General features: G+C 42.7%; 1 protein-coding gene across 5 annotated transcripts in view; it reads left to right on the top strand.

Moving 5' to 3' along the window:
• The window catches only part of fgd (faciogenital dysplasia), a 54946-nt gene extending 40827 nt beyond the window's left edge, over nt 1–14119 (top strand). For 4 of the 5 annotated variants that reach the window (XM_034591280.1, XM_034591281.1, XM_034591284.1 and 1 more), the window contains 14 exons: nt 1433–1569; nt 2266–2422; nt 2555–2693; nt 4397–4455; nt 5237–5383; nt 5492–5584; nt 5687–5766; nt 6456–6486; nt 7241–7345; nt 7810–7863; nt 9015–9116; nt 9254–9382; nt 11168–11308; nt 12551–14114. In XM_034591280.1, coding sequence (XP_034447171.1) covers nt 1433–1569; nt 2266–2422; nt 2555–2693; nt 4397–4455; nt 5237–5383; nt 5492–5584; nt 5687–5766; nt 6456–6486; nt 7241–7345; nt 7810–7863; nt 9015–9116; nt 9254–9382; nt 11168–11308; nt 12551–12796 — 1620 coding nt within the window. In that variant the 3' untranslated portion in view covers nt 12797–14114. Of the gene's footprint in view, nt 1–1432; nt 1570–2265; nt 2423–2554; nt 2694–4396; nt 4456–5236; nt 5384–5491; nt 5585–5686; nt 5767–6455; nt 6487–7240; nt 7346–7809; nt 7864–9014; nt 9117–9253; nt 9383–11167; nt 11309–12550 lie in introns of all 5 variants that reach the window. The other variant, XM_034591279.1, reaches the window with a different exon arrangement.
• Nucleotides 14120–14435: the final 316 nt, after the last annotated feature.

Raw genomic sequence — 14435 nt, 5'->3', positions numbered from 1 at the left:
GCTATGCTGGATTAAAAGTGGCACTGTGATCCACTGGACAACAACCCTTCCTCTGTTGACTGGATTACTCAGAGCCTGTAAACACAATCATGTGAGAAGTTGTGTGCGTGTGTGTGCATGTCTGCGTGCATGGTTTGTATTTATAGATGTGCAGCACGAACAAAGTGTGGTGTCTGTCTTTAAAGGGGCACATACATGTATTGGTGTGAGTGTGTGTGTGTGTGTGTGGGGGGGTTGCAGTGTTTGTGTGTAAATCCCGTGGATTAAAAATGTGTGTTTCCTGACTCTTAGCTGAGTTTATAATTAGAAAGCGTGTCGGTCTTGATGATGCTGCCGAGCTTTAGACATCGAGAGGAGGGCAGAATTTTTTCAACACTTCAAATACACAAATATTATAAAAACGAATCTGCATTAAAAATAAAATAAACATCTTAATAAAACTAAATCCTATGCTGTAAATATTTAAACTACATTTAATGAGCTTTATTCATATCATTTTTTGAATCTATTAGTCATTTTCAATAAGGGCCATTACAGTTTCTCATGGTGGAAGTGGACATATTCAAATCCCTTTTCAGTAGTAGTAGTTTCAGCCTGTGTTTGTGATGAGCCTGTAGTCGTGGTTGTTGAGTCTTCTTCCTCTTTGTTCGGCTCATGTGGTGGAGGAGATGCACAGCTGCCCTATCACACAACAGCTCAGGTTTATCTGCTGCTCAGGGCAGAGATCAGTCACAGTTAACTTCCTGTTTTGGCACGACACTTTCACGGCAAACTGATTGCATTGGATCAACAGCTCCCACCCGTTGCTGTGAATGGGAGAACAGCATCGGGTGGATGGAGACAGCAGGACGTTTTGACCCAATTTAGTGTCTTAATACAAAACTTCCAAACATTTCTTGTCTCCAGCTTCTCAACTGTGATGAATTGCTTCTTTTCTCTTTTTTATATTATTGCAAATCAAAAATCTTAAGGTTTTAAACTGTCGGTCACACAAAACAAGCAACTAGAAGATGAAATATTTCTCTCCGAGTAAATTCTGAGGGGCAGTTTTTTATATAATTGTAGAGGCTAAAGATACGAATAAAGAAATGATTGACAGGGAAAGTAATCGTTGTGGTTTGCATTGGGTCATTATATCAGTGACATTTGTCAACAGTTGCTTTACAATCCTAAGTAAACAAAGTAAGTTTATATTTTACAGTTTATCTTAGTTTATCTGAGTGTCCTACAATAACAAATGAGCAGCGAGGCTTCAGCTGACTCAGATCTCCTTACTGGTCTCTGAGCTGGAGAAACATTTATGTCTAAGTGGACACACAACAACATGGAGATGTCTGTGTCTCTGTTTACCTGCCTGCTCCATAAACAGGAGTTTTGATTCAGGGTGTTTAGAAATAGCTGCGCTAATACAAGTGTTGTTATCTTTCTCCAGGTATTTTGCACTAAGCTCACAGAGGCTGGAATCCCTCAGGACGTCATTACAGGGATCTTCTCCAACATCTCCTCCATCTACTGCTTCCACGACAAGTTCCTGCTCCCCGAGCTCAAGACGCGGATTACAGGAGAGTGGTAAGGACGAAGCTTTCCCGTCAGTGTGATGTTATTCCACAGATGGTTTTGGCTCAGTTAGTGGTCAGTTGGGCCCGTTGCTGTTGGCCGAATCTCTCAGACAGCTGGGCGGCGGGGGGGGCATCTGCTGTCAGGTTGTGTGTTTGGTGTGTGTCAGAGTCGCCGATTGAGGGCGTTTTCTGCCTCTCTTTCACACTAAGCAGGGTATTTGCCCACAGTGTGTGTAATCTTGCCAACGTCAGCTGCCCTTGGTAGATAATGACTCCTCTAGAGGCCCGTGTTTAGGGAAATCACCTGTTATTTTCTGGAACTCATTAAAATGCATTGGCTCAGATTGGAGGAAAAGAAGAAAAGTGCACCATGGGAAGAAAGTTCATAAGAGGGATTAATTTGTGCAAATGTTTCTGAGATTAGTCTCATCTTTTATGAGCCGGCTTTAGTTTCCTGCTTGGAAAGTAAAGATGTAATTGAAACACCTGAAGGAAACTTTTATTTACCAGCCACACACTTCAAGGAGATCTTATCTCCCAGCATGCACTGGGGATTTTCCCTAAAGCTTCACACTTGCAGTATTCGCATCTATATATCGACAAGTAACTTAATTTCAACAAGATATAAAATCCTGCTGCTTCTTCTCATGAGACAGAATAAAAATAACTTGTTGTTGATGTGGTTGTTTGTTTGTGTTTGCTGCAGGGACTCAAACCCTCGTATTGGAGACATCCTCCAGAAACTGGCTCCGTTTATGAAGATGTATGGAGAGTATGTGAAGAACTTCGACCGAGCGATGGACCTGGTTAACACCTGGACGCAGCGCTCTTCACAGTTCAAGAGTGTTGTCCAGAATATACAGGTATATATACTCCTGCTTCTCCAGAGTTTTCTGTCCAGCGAGCATTTTGTTCATCATCTTAATCTCTTCTTTTTTGTGGTTAAACAGTTCAAATAAGCCCTAACCCTTTTGTTTTTGTGTTGGGAACATCAGAAACAGGATGTGTGTGGGAACCTGACGCTGCAGCACCACATGCTGGAACCAGTCCAAAGGATTCCTCGCTACGAGCTGCTGCTCAAAGACTACCTGAAAAAACTGCCTGACGACGCCCTCGACAGGAAAGACGCAGAGAGTGAGATACTTAACCTGCTGTTTTTACTGCAACACACAAACACACTCAAATACAGCGTTCAGAGAAATCTTCCCACTCCCAGTCCACTCTTCTGACAACCTTGGGTCGGGTGTCCACACCCATGGTGCAGTCCACTGCTCAGTACTGACTTGTTTTAGTGTTTAAAACTAGTTTCCCTTATAGATTTTGAAATAAAATGGCTGAAAAAACCTGTTAACAAGAAAAGAACAACACATTTCTAGATGAGAGTGATGAGGAGGGGAAAGTGCATGAACTTGGTTGAACTACATTTCTAAAGCTAACATAGAAGCGCTACCATTCAGCTAAACCCTCGACAATAATTAGATGTGGCATGAACACAAAGAGGTCAACAGAAAGACCTGAGAGAGGGTGAACCGATGCAGAGCCACATTCCAAAGAGCAGTGATGGAGCGGAGACGCGTCCACTTGAGTTGATAATGAACATGTGTGTTACATGGCTCCATGACTGTACAAGGGCAGGAGGAGAAAGTGGAAGGGAAGTGCTGGTCTTTGAAATCGGATTATCTGAGTTGGTATCTGTTCTCCCAGCAAACGGCCACTTTACCCCCGACTGTGTCAAACCTCTCCAGTTGTTGGGATGAACAAAATTCACGGTGTAGCATGTGAACACAACCTTGTGTGAGAACAGTAACTGTTGACTGCTGCTCCACTTTTGTTTTTGCTCCAACCTTGACTGGGAGTCAGTTGTTGAGATTTTCCATTTCGTGATTCTATGATATCGTCCCATTTTGCACAGACACACGTGCAATGTCACGTGCTGCAGATTAAACAGAGATTAAATCAGAATCCCGAAACTATTCACAGTGCTTTTAAGGATATGTTTGATTTCTCCCTGGCTCCTCCCAGACAGTATATTTAGAAAATACCACGTGCAGAGAAGATGCTAAGTGGAGGCAAACAGTTGTGGGAAGGTTTGGCGACGTAATGTGTGACATCATCTTAACCACACTTTTAACCTTGCTTTTATTTTCTCTCAGTTACTTTAACTCACTGCACACATGTCTCAGAAATCTTCTTTTAAATCTCTCTGAAAGACATATTTTTATAAATAGCATTGAATATAAATTATGATTTGTATTAGTATTATTGAGATTATGTGTACAGCACAAATTAATTGTTATATTTGTAAGATTTAAAGAAAATCCTCTGATTTGTGTAAACTGGTTGCTTCAGTGGTGCTCTGGTTAATTTAGATTTGGATGCAAGTCATTCACCAGCCTCCTGTGACACAGTTGTTGGTTTGTCGCCTGTTGGACGAGCACATTTCACCCTGATGCTTTAAATAGACCTTTGTGCTGTGTGTGTACTTTCATCCTCTGCCTCATGACACACTTCATGTTGATGTCCGACCTTTCATGCCCACAAATGAAATTAATGGAGTTTGGAGTCCAGGGGAAAATGGGGGGGGTTTCTCACCCTGCTCCGGTTGGAAATCAGTTTTATCGCAGTTGTCACGGCCTCATTTTCCCAGAGTGTGTGTCGCTTGTGTTAATGTAGGCCTCCATTAAAGTGGCTGATTCAGGTGTTTTCTACTGGGCTGAAATCCAGCTAATGCACCAAGGGTGTTTAATGTGAAGAGTGTGCACTTTTGGCGCATTCTGATCATGCGAAGGTCGGTTTTACTCAAACATCATCTCACCTGTGTTCGTTTTGTGTTACAGAGGCGGTGGAGCTGATCTCTACTGCAGCGAACCACTCCAATGCAGCAATCAGGAAAATGGTAAGACTCTCTTTAACACATCGCTTCTCTTTTCTGTCTTTTTGTGTCGTCTCGTTTCAACACTCTGTCGCGTTGAGCTTCGTAAAAAAAACAGCCGCGTCAACCAGCCAATCAGGGAGATGCTGATGCCTCACTGTCTGTCAGCAACATCGCAAGTGTTTGTCTGATGGAGTGAATGAGTCGAATCGGTACAGACAGGAAGTTGCAGTTTCCTGCCTTGAGTTTCACAGCTTGCGGAAGCCGGACTGACTTTCTTCACGATCATCCTCCTCATCTCTTTCCTCCGTCTGGCCACGAAAATGCTTCTCACATCCTTTAAACGATGTAAGCGCACAAGTTTATGAATCAATAAAGAAATAGTAGGAGTGCGTACCTAAGAGTCCCCTTATGAAACCACATTTAAAGCCACTACATCTGGATTTTTACTTCGATCTGCACCGAATTGCACACACTCATAAATAACAGTCCCCTTGATATGTCTGATTTTGAATTACTCTCTGAAAAATCTAGGAAAATGTTGAAAATGCAATGTTTTAAGAAAGTGGTGAATAAAAATCCCTCATTCGCCCCCCCTGATCCAAATGTTGTGGTAACACGTCCAGTAGTTTTTGCGTAATCCTTCTAACAAACAAATTGAAATGAGATGATAATACCACGAGTGAATGGAAGCCTTAGCTGATAATAAAATGACTCCATCTGCTGGCGTGTGGCTCACAGCTCTGTCTCGGTCTTCTCACTCTCTGGTGTCTTTCCTCATCATCCTGTGGCCTCGTGTTTTCAGGAGAAGATGAACAAGCTCCTGGAGGTGTACGAGCGGCTCGGGGGGGAGGAGGACATCGTTAACCCCGCCAACGAGCTCATCAAAGAAGGACATATCAAGAAGATGTCGGCCAAAAACGGAACGGCACAAGACCGATACCTCTACTTGGTGAGAGGGCTGAAGTGTTTTAATTAGAGAGAGAGATAGGAGAGCTGTATCTGTCCATGTTATTACCTGCACTGTTCATCATCTGCAGTGTTTCTGTCCCTGCTCCAGTTCAACAATATGGTGCTGTACTGCGTGCCTAAACTCCGACTGATGGGACAGAAGTTCAGTGTCAGAGAGAGGATTGACATCGCCGGCATGGAGGTGCAGTGATCATGTCCTTCTTTCTTTTCTAATTTTATTTCATTCTAATATCATTTTTTCTGTTAGTGTGAAAACTAAATGACCTTTGCCTCTCGTCCTCAGGTTCAGGAGAATGTGAAGCAGAACCTTCCTCACACCTTCGCCATCATCGGCAAGCAGCGCTCACTGGAGCTGCAGGCCAGGTAAAGATGACTCAGTCATTCCTATGGAAATTTGTATGTATATTATATATCCATCCATTATCTATACCGCTGATGCTTTGTGGGGGAGCCGACCCCAGCTGACATTGGGCGAGAGGCGGAGTGCACCCTGGACGGGTCACCGGTTTATCACAGGGCCAATATCCAAACAACCATTCACTCTCACGTTCACATCAGTTTAGAGTCTCCAATTAACCTAACCCCAATCTGCATGAATTAGGACTGTGGGATTCGAACAGGCAACTTTCTTTTTGTGAGGCGACAGTGTTCACCACTTTTCCACCATGTTGCCATGATCATATGTATAAAATAGAAATATATAAACCAACCAAAATACCTTAGTAACCAGTAAATATTGAAATTATTAAAGAACTTATTATGAATATGTTGTTTTATTTCATTTTAATGTAGATGTTTATTTATTCACTTGGACTCAAATATGACCTGATTCGATTATCAAGGTTACGGTGACCAGATACGAGTCTGGAAAATGTTGTATGAAGACTGAACTGCACTGATTGGTGGAGGCATAGAACCACGGGGCTAATTCTAGTTTATTTTATAATGTCCTGCTTATTTAATATCTAACACCCTTGGACTCCGTACATGCTTATTTTAATGTGGGTTTACGTCTGACAAAATCGTTTCATCTCATTTTATTTGCTTTACAGGACAGCTGAAGAGAAGGAAGATTGGATTCAGGCAAGGATCTGACACACACACACATACAGTGCACCCACACACAGTCTGTCTCTCGTGCACACGTGCAGCTTTTTGGGCCTGTGCCTTCAATAGTTCTAGTTTGTAAAAGAATGGAATTAGCACACAGGGAAAAAAACTGTCCCCACACTCATTCAGTGTGTCAGGGAATTATATTTCCTAATAAAGCCCCTCATTATTGTGCATTTAGCCCATTACAGCAGAGTAAAGCTGATTAAACCATTTTCACCAGCTGGAAACGTGGGCGGGCGTGTTGCAAAGGGCCTGAGAGCTTTTCTTTGTGTTTTCAGTCTGTAAGATAAGAGAGGGATGGAAATGAGTATAAACTAAGAGTCGCATTTAAACTCAATAGAGAAAAAACAGATTCTCGGGACAGGTCTCCGGACTTTGGCGTTGAGGTTGTAGCAGTAGGACCATGATGCTTTGAGAGCTGTGATGTCATCGCTCTTGTCATTCATTTAGTGCATGCTCAGATCAGACATTCGATTTTTTTCAGTAAACTGGCGTTCAACTTTCTTTGATCTCTTCTGTTTCACTTCAGTAAATCCTTTTAAGTGGAGAAACAGAATCTGTGGGACACTAAACATAAGATCAAACATTTTTACGTCACAAGCACAGAAAGAATGAATATACATAAAAGGCCATTGTGTCTGATCAATAATCCGTCTCTTCTCTTTGTTTTCTTCCTCCCTTTTCTCCGTGATCTCCTCTCCTCTTCATCTCCTTCCACTCGTAGGTGATCCTGGCCACGATCGAGAGGCACAAGCAGAACAGCGAGACGTTCAACAAAGCTTTCAACAGCTCCTTCTCTCGAGAGGACGACCACCTCCCTGACTCACCGGTCAGTCACCCAGTTCCCTGATCCCTCAGTTTGTGGCTCATCCTCTGGGATGAATCACGGGAGGCTAGCTGCAAATGAGTTTGTCATCATGCTCTGGTCTTTGTCTGCTTGAGCAACCGTCCATCTATGGATGTGCTAGTATCATACACACAATACACACACACCTTAAGAAGCTTTTTCCTTTGTGTTCAATCCCAACAGTCACACACGTAGCATCTGCGAGTCTCTTCTCCCAGAACTCTCTCATGACCTAATAGGGAAAGTCAAAGTATATACAAAAGTCTTATGGATTTGGTTTGACCCACTTTGTGCTGACCAGAGCTGGATGCCGTCCAAGTGACTTGACACAAGCCAGAGGACGAGATGAAGCAGGTCAAGACTGACACCTAGTGGTGAAGACGTCTGACTGCAGGAGGACGCTGACGTCTCCAGTAAATGTAATCTTTGTTGGTTCTGCTCCTCAGGGTCCCTGGTGCAGCCAATCCATGGACTCGGACAGTGAAAGACTGCACGAGAGGGTAAGATACTAATAACATCTACTGTCACCTGGTATGTTGGTGGTACTTGAAGTTTTTCTTATACCTATGAAAACCACAGCTGGAGATTGTCTGGGTCAGATGCGTTCACGACAACAGGAAAATGTCTGGAACATTCAGGCGAGCATTGGCGCCAGGTTAGAGCAGCAGGAGAACGGCCCATAAATTCTGCTGTGGAGATCACATGTTTTTGTTTGCAGCACATAGACTTTGGCCCTTATCCCCAAAATTCTTGAATCTCGTTGTCTTTCCAAGTTGACATCTTGGTCTTATAGTCGTACGGCTCCTCTTTTTCATCCTGTGCTATTTTTATGCTATAAAAACAAGGTGAAACATCATGATTGACAGATGAGACTGGCCTCCTATTGGTCGAGCATGTGAATCGCCAGGATCCTTCTGCAGTGACTCTATTCCCTGATTGCCACTGGCTCTAGATGGTCAAGATGGTGGCCTTCGGGATATTCCGGCCTAATTTCTGGATAGTGGGAGGAAGTGGACACACGTGGTCCATCTTTATACACAATCTATGGTGCACACGTGTTTTAAGGAACTTAAAGTAGCTCAACTGCAAATGCAACTAAGCATCTGTCCTTTTTTTAAGTACGTCTGCTCTTAATAACATTAAAAAGGAAAAATATATCTATGTAATTGTATCTAAAAACATCTGATATTTCTCCATATAGATAATTAGATGTTAGTATTTTTGATGGTTTTTTCTCTGGTAATTCTCAGGTTCATTGATCTCAAGCTGAATGATTGTGGTGAGAATAATAACGGCAATCTGTTTCTTTTGTCTAAAAAACAGTTTAGTTCCCATTGACGAACCCACTCCCACTCTCATGTTACCTGTTTAAACGGAGATGAATTTCACCTTCAGAATAACAACCTGGCAGCCTGCTCTCTCCATCTGACCCCCGCTCCAGTTGTCTTTCGGAGAAGGATAGTGTGTCTGTGTGGGTGGCCGCCTGCCTGGGTCTTCTCTTGACAAGAAACTTAAGATACACAGCCAGACAAACAAAGGATGGAGCGGGACGAGCCATCAGACATTCCTTCATGTTCAGCTGTGCTTAAAATGACCGGGCTGACGACCTCGACACATGACTCCTGTGTTGTGTTTTTTTTCTCTCCTACAGAAGAGTTCCAGGAAAAAGGACAAAGAGAAGCAAACATGTAAAGGCTGCAACGAGAGCTTCAATTTCACCAAGCGCAAACACCACTGCAAGTCCTGCGGAGCGGTGAGCACACACGGAAGGAGATAGATTCAGGCACTGCTTGTTGGAAAACAAGTGGAACGTTTCTTTCAGACATTTAACCGTTCACAACGGAGCCGCTTCTCAACGCTGTCTCTCTTCTTTCCCTGCTCCTTCTGCAGGCCATCTGTGCAAAGTGCTCAAAGACCCTGGACAACAAAACGAGCCGAGTGTGCCCAGAGTGTTTCGAAGCGAGCCTCAGTCTGGAGAATCTCGGAGTCAGTGAACAGAAGAGGAAAGCAGCGCCTGAGGTGAGACACACACTCAGACACAAACAAAACCAAGAACACACACACACACACACACACACACACACACACACACACACACACACACACACACACACACACACACACACACACACACACACACACACACACACACACACACACACACACACACACACACACACACACACACACACACACACACACACACACACACACACACACACACACACACACACACACACACACACACTGAGAAAGACTGCGCAGCATGTGGATTGTAGTTTATTTTTCTGCCTCCATTCCTGCCAGTCCAATCCATCTCTCTGTGTACGTCAGTGCTGAAAGTCAACCAGGGTTCAGCAGAACCAGATTCCTCTGATGGCAACAAAGAGAAAGCACAGAAGTGTAGTTAAGACCAGTGTTTGAATACTGAACTCCCTGTGTGGTCTGGAATCATTGTACACACACGCACAGACACACACACACACACACACTCTATATTTGGACACTTGTGAATATACAAACGTTCACATTGAAAGATCAACTAATCCCTATTTGACTAATATCATAAAGAGATCTGAGCTTAGGGACGACCAGTCGTCTCCGCTGACTCGACAGTCTGGCAGCTTCAGGTGTCGCTGTACACTAATCTGACAGGAGGATACCGTCATATATAATATTGATAATATAATGTAATAATACTATATAATATATTATAATATAAATATTTCAGTTCATTCAGTTAAAGGTTCAGTGTGTACGATTAAGGTGAAAGGGATCTATTGGCAGAAATTAAATATACCTTAATCCTAGTGGTTTTCACGAGTGTATTTGATCTAATTTGTACTAATTGTTGTTTTCTTTACTCTTTATATTTAAATACTTTATATTTACATCAGGAGCGGGTCCTCTCTACAGAGGCCGCCATGTTTTTTACAGTAGCCCAGACTGGAGAAACTAAACACCTAAAGGTCTGACCTGCAGTGACATTAGACACCACAAGGGGGGGGCTGTGGGCCATAGAGGTGTTGGAGCAGGGGGCAGCTGGAGCTCGATCACCTGTCAATGTACAAATCTGACTGTGTCCTACATCCTGGTTATGTAACGGTGAACACACACTCATCAAATTTAAATCTCCAAGACCTGATTCAGACGGATTTCAATTACACACTAATTCCAACCAATACTAATAATAATGATTAATGCCAACACCTTTAAAAACAAAGTAAAAAAGGTAATTTATAAGATAAGATGAAGCTTTATTGATCCACACCCCGGGGAAATTCACCTGTTACAGCAGCAGACTAGTGAGAATGAGGAAGACAAGAGAATATATGAAATATAATATAAAAAGGCAATCAAATTTAAAAAAGAAATAAAGAATACAAAATATGTACATAATATACACCTGTGACTACAGAAATATTGTTTGTATAGAAATGTAATTGAGTAAAGTGCAGTGGCACAGGATGATTGCACGAGCAGGTAAAAATGTATGTGTGCACAAGTATATATACATATTGAGATAGACGTGTCCTTATATGTGCTAAATAGAGTATAGCATATTATATATATATATGGATGTAAATTAACTATAGTAAACTAAAAACAGTATATTTGATGAATTACAACTATAGAAAGTTGTTTATAAATATATATGTATAAAATAAATATAAAGGTATAAAATAATTGATCTGATCTGTGTTTTTCTTTTATCTCAGTTGGAACAGTTGTGTTTATTGCATTTAACAGCATATGGACCTTTTATTAATTTGTGTATACGTCTATATTATTGTACCTTTTCAGAGACAGTCATCTCTAGTGGGGGAGAACTGTTTAATGAGCGGCCACCTCCAAGTGCAGGAGAAAGGGAAGAGCTGGAACAAGATGTGGGTGGCTGTCACCAAGGCTGAGCCACTGGTGCTGTTCTTGCAGAGCAGTGGGCAGGTAAGAGTTAAACAAACACACAAACACAAACACACACCAATATATAGACAAAAAGGACAATAGACATTGCAAAAGTTCATCCACATGACCACACAACCAGTCCTCTCTTATAAATCTGCTGCACCCACTGGGACTGTTCCTATACATCCCGTGAGCCTCCTCCTCTTGAAGTAGGACATCTGTGCAGTACAGCCGCAGAGCACATCCCTGAGTGTGTGTGTCTGTCTGTGTCTGTGTGTAAATCAGATCTGCTCAATCCTGCCTGTGCCGGGTCTGTCTGTGCTCTGTAGATTTGGGCCAGGAGGATTTGGTTGTCCTGGATGTGACCTCAGGTATAGCCTCTGTCTGTGTGTGCTCGGGCTTTAGTTCGCACCGACCAGATGAGGCAACGTTACCGTAATTCCTTGAAATCGTGGGTTTGTATGTGTACAACTACATCTGCTCCGCTCATCCCGAGGAGGTGCGAATAACGAGCGGTTTACACGATTGCTTGAAATAAAATAATAATAAAAAAAAGATATCCCAGAGCAATCATGTTTGGAAAGCTTTCCCCGAGAGGCCATCATTCATATCACAGTGGATGGCACAGAAGGGAAGTCAGGCTGTTAAAGCCGCCCCGGGTTTCATTTCCAAGACTAATATCCCAATCCCACTGCAGAAAGCTGCCATTCCAAAGATTAGGATTAATGGGAGTTGGATGAGCATTTCCTGATTATACAGAAAGGAAGAGGGGGAAGGGAGAGAGGAGGACAGGGTTTATTGTACATGCCGGACGGAATTTATTCTCGTGCAACTGAAATGACAAGCTGTTGCTTTATTGTTCGAGGCAAAATCAATTTTAAATACCACGAGATGATTCTGATTTGTAGATAAAATATGAAAAAGATGAAGTTCATTGATCCCACGTCGGGGAAATTCACTTGCTACAGCAACAGAGGACATGTGATTGTTTTAAACAGAATACAAATAGGCAACAATAATCAAATAAAAAGAAAATAATAGAAAATTGATTAAATGGATTATTTATATATTATGGGTAGAGAAAAGTACTTGAGTAAAGTGTAAAACTGTATTACTGTTATAAGTAAATATGCAGGTATGTAATATGATTTATAATATGATAAATGTGTTATACTTTGTACATATATATAGGAATAATTTCACAGTATACATATACACAGGCAGGTATGGTATACAATATGAATATGAGTATAAAAATGGCATGTGTCCTGATTCTTGTAGGACTCTAAAGGGGCGCGGGCGGTGCCTCTCCCCGGGTTCGAGGTGAGCGCGTCGCCGCCATCGGCAGCAGAGAAGTCCGAGGGGAAACACGCAGTCCGGCTCACTCACGCGCAGCAAACTTTGCTCCTAAGTGCCCAAGATGCAGAAGTTCAGGCCAAGTGGATCGACGTCCTCTCCAGAGCTGCACGCGGAGAATCGCCCACGGATTCGTCGACCAGCCTGACGGAACACAGGAAGAGCCAGTAGTGGCCAAAAGGAGCCAAAGGACTCGTGCCCACTCCTTCCCTCCTCCCTCCCTCTCCTGTGTATAGAGCACACATTACTTGAATTCACTTTACCTTGGCACTTTTTGTTTTGTTTTCTTTTGTTTTCTTTTGAAAGGACCACTCAATCCTTCCCATGCCACTTCAATCTTACTTTCATCATCACACAGCTTCTTCTTCCTCTCTTTCCATCTTTCCGCCCGTCTTGGACAAACAAACGAATAGAAGGACTGTGTTATCGTGCCGCCGACACCACTGTATGCACACGTATGTGTTGTTAGGATATTTTATTTCTCTCCGTGTTTTCAGCAGCCGGAGAGGAACGTTGAAGAAGTCGTGTTTTATTTGTAATATAGCTGAATAAGGTTCCTGTATGATTTTTTTTAATTAATAATGAAGTTCCTTGTACATGATGCGACTGTGTTGTGAAGCATTAACTCTTCCATTTGTGTGTGTGTGTGCGTGCGTGCGTGTGTGTGTTTGAGTGTGAGCCCACTCCCATGTTTATTAAGTATTGAATGTTAGTGTAAGAAACCTGCGGCACCTCTCTGTCTTCATCAGTCCTGTGTGCGGACACAGTGGCAGTTCAGTGGGTATTGTACAGTATGTAAACTATAGTGTGATGCAAGGAAACAAAGAAAAGAAAAGACATTTTAACTTAAAAAATAACGTTGATGGATGAAAAGATGTGTAAACTTGTGGCTGGCCACCTGATGCTCCCGCTGTCTGCTCCCATCTGACAGACTCTCGCCTTATGCTCTCCTGTTCTTTAACCTGAGTCCCATCGGCCACGTCTCCTGTGACTCGTCTCCTGTGACTCGTCCAGAATGGGATCAATTCTGAGCCAGGTTCAGAAAATACAGCAGTAAAATAAACCCTTTCCATGTACTTCTCTCTTTCTCGCAGCATAGAATCGGATTGTCTGCTTCTCCCTCCCCCCCCCCGTCAGTGATGTGATGGAAACCAAGTACTGTACTGTAGAGCTGTTTAATCTGCCTTGCCCCGCCCCCCCGGTCCCCTGCTCCTATCAGCACCAGCCTTTAAGCAAAAGTAGCAAAAAAAAATCTCGTCATTGGATCTTTGTGCATGTAAAATCACTCATATTTATGTACCGTGCTTTGAAATATCGCCCCCGCCCCCCCTCCCCCTTTTTTAATGCTCCAGAATTCATTCTTGTCGTACTGTAAGTGAGCAGAGTCTGCATTGAGTGTTTTTGAACATGGATTGTGCACAGTGGAAAAGCAGTCAAGCATATCATCAATAAACCGATGTTGTGGTTCATTCAGTACCACGCTGTCCGAGCAGATCTTCACATGTTTTCTGTCTGTACTAATGCTTCTGTGTGTGTTTTCCGTAATGAAACACACACGCGCACACACACACACACACACACTAGTACACGTAAGTGAACGATTGATCCACAAACCCACTCGAGCGCTTAAAGACATAAACGGATGTTCATTGCCTCCAGCCGCTGATCTTGTATTGATATCACACCAGACAGCATATGAAATCATGTCAGCAGCAGATATTTGTTTTAATATGCTGATGGTATTTAAGAGGATTAATGTTGCACATTCTCCGTGTGTGTGTGTGTGTGTGTGTGTGTACGTTTCATCTCG

The sequence above is a fragment of the Hippoglossus hippoglossus genome, chromosome 7 (assembly GCF_009819705.1).
Source record: "Hippoglossus hippoglossus isolate fHipHip1 chromosome 7, fHipHip1.pri, whole genome shotgun sequence".
NCBI lineage: Eukaryota > Metazoa > Chordata > Actinopteri > Pleuronectiformes > Pleuronectidae > Hippoglossus > Hippoglossus hippoglossus.
The sequence above is the reverse complement of the archived record's forward strand: the minus strand, read 5'-3'. Positions and strand labels throughout refer to the sequence as shown.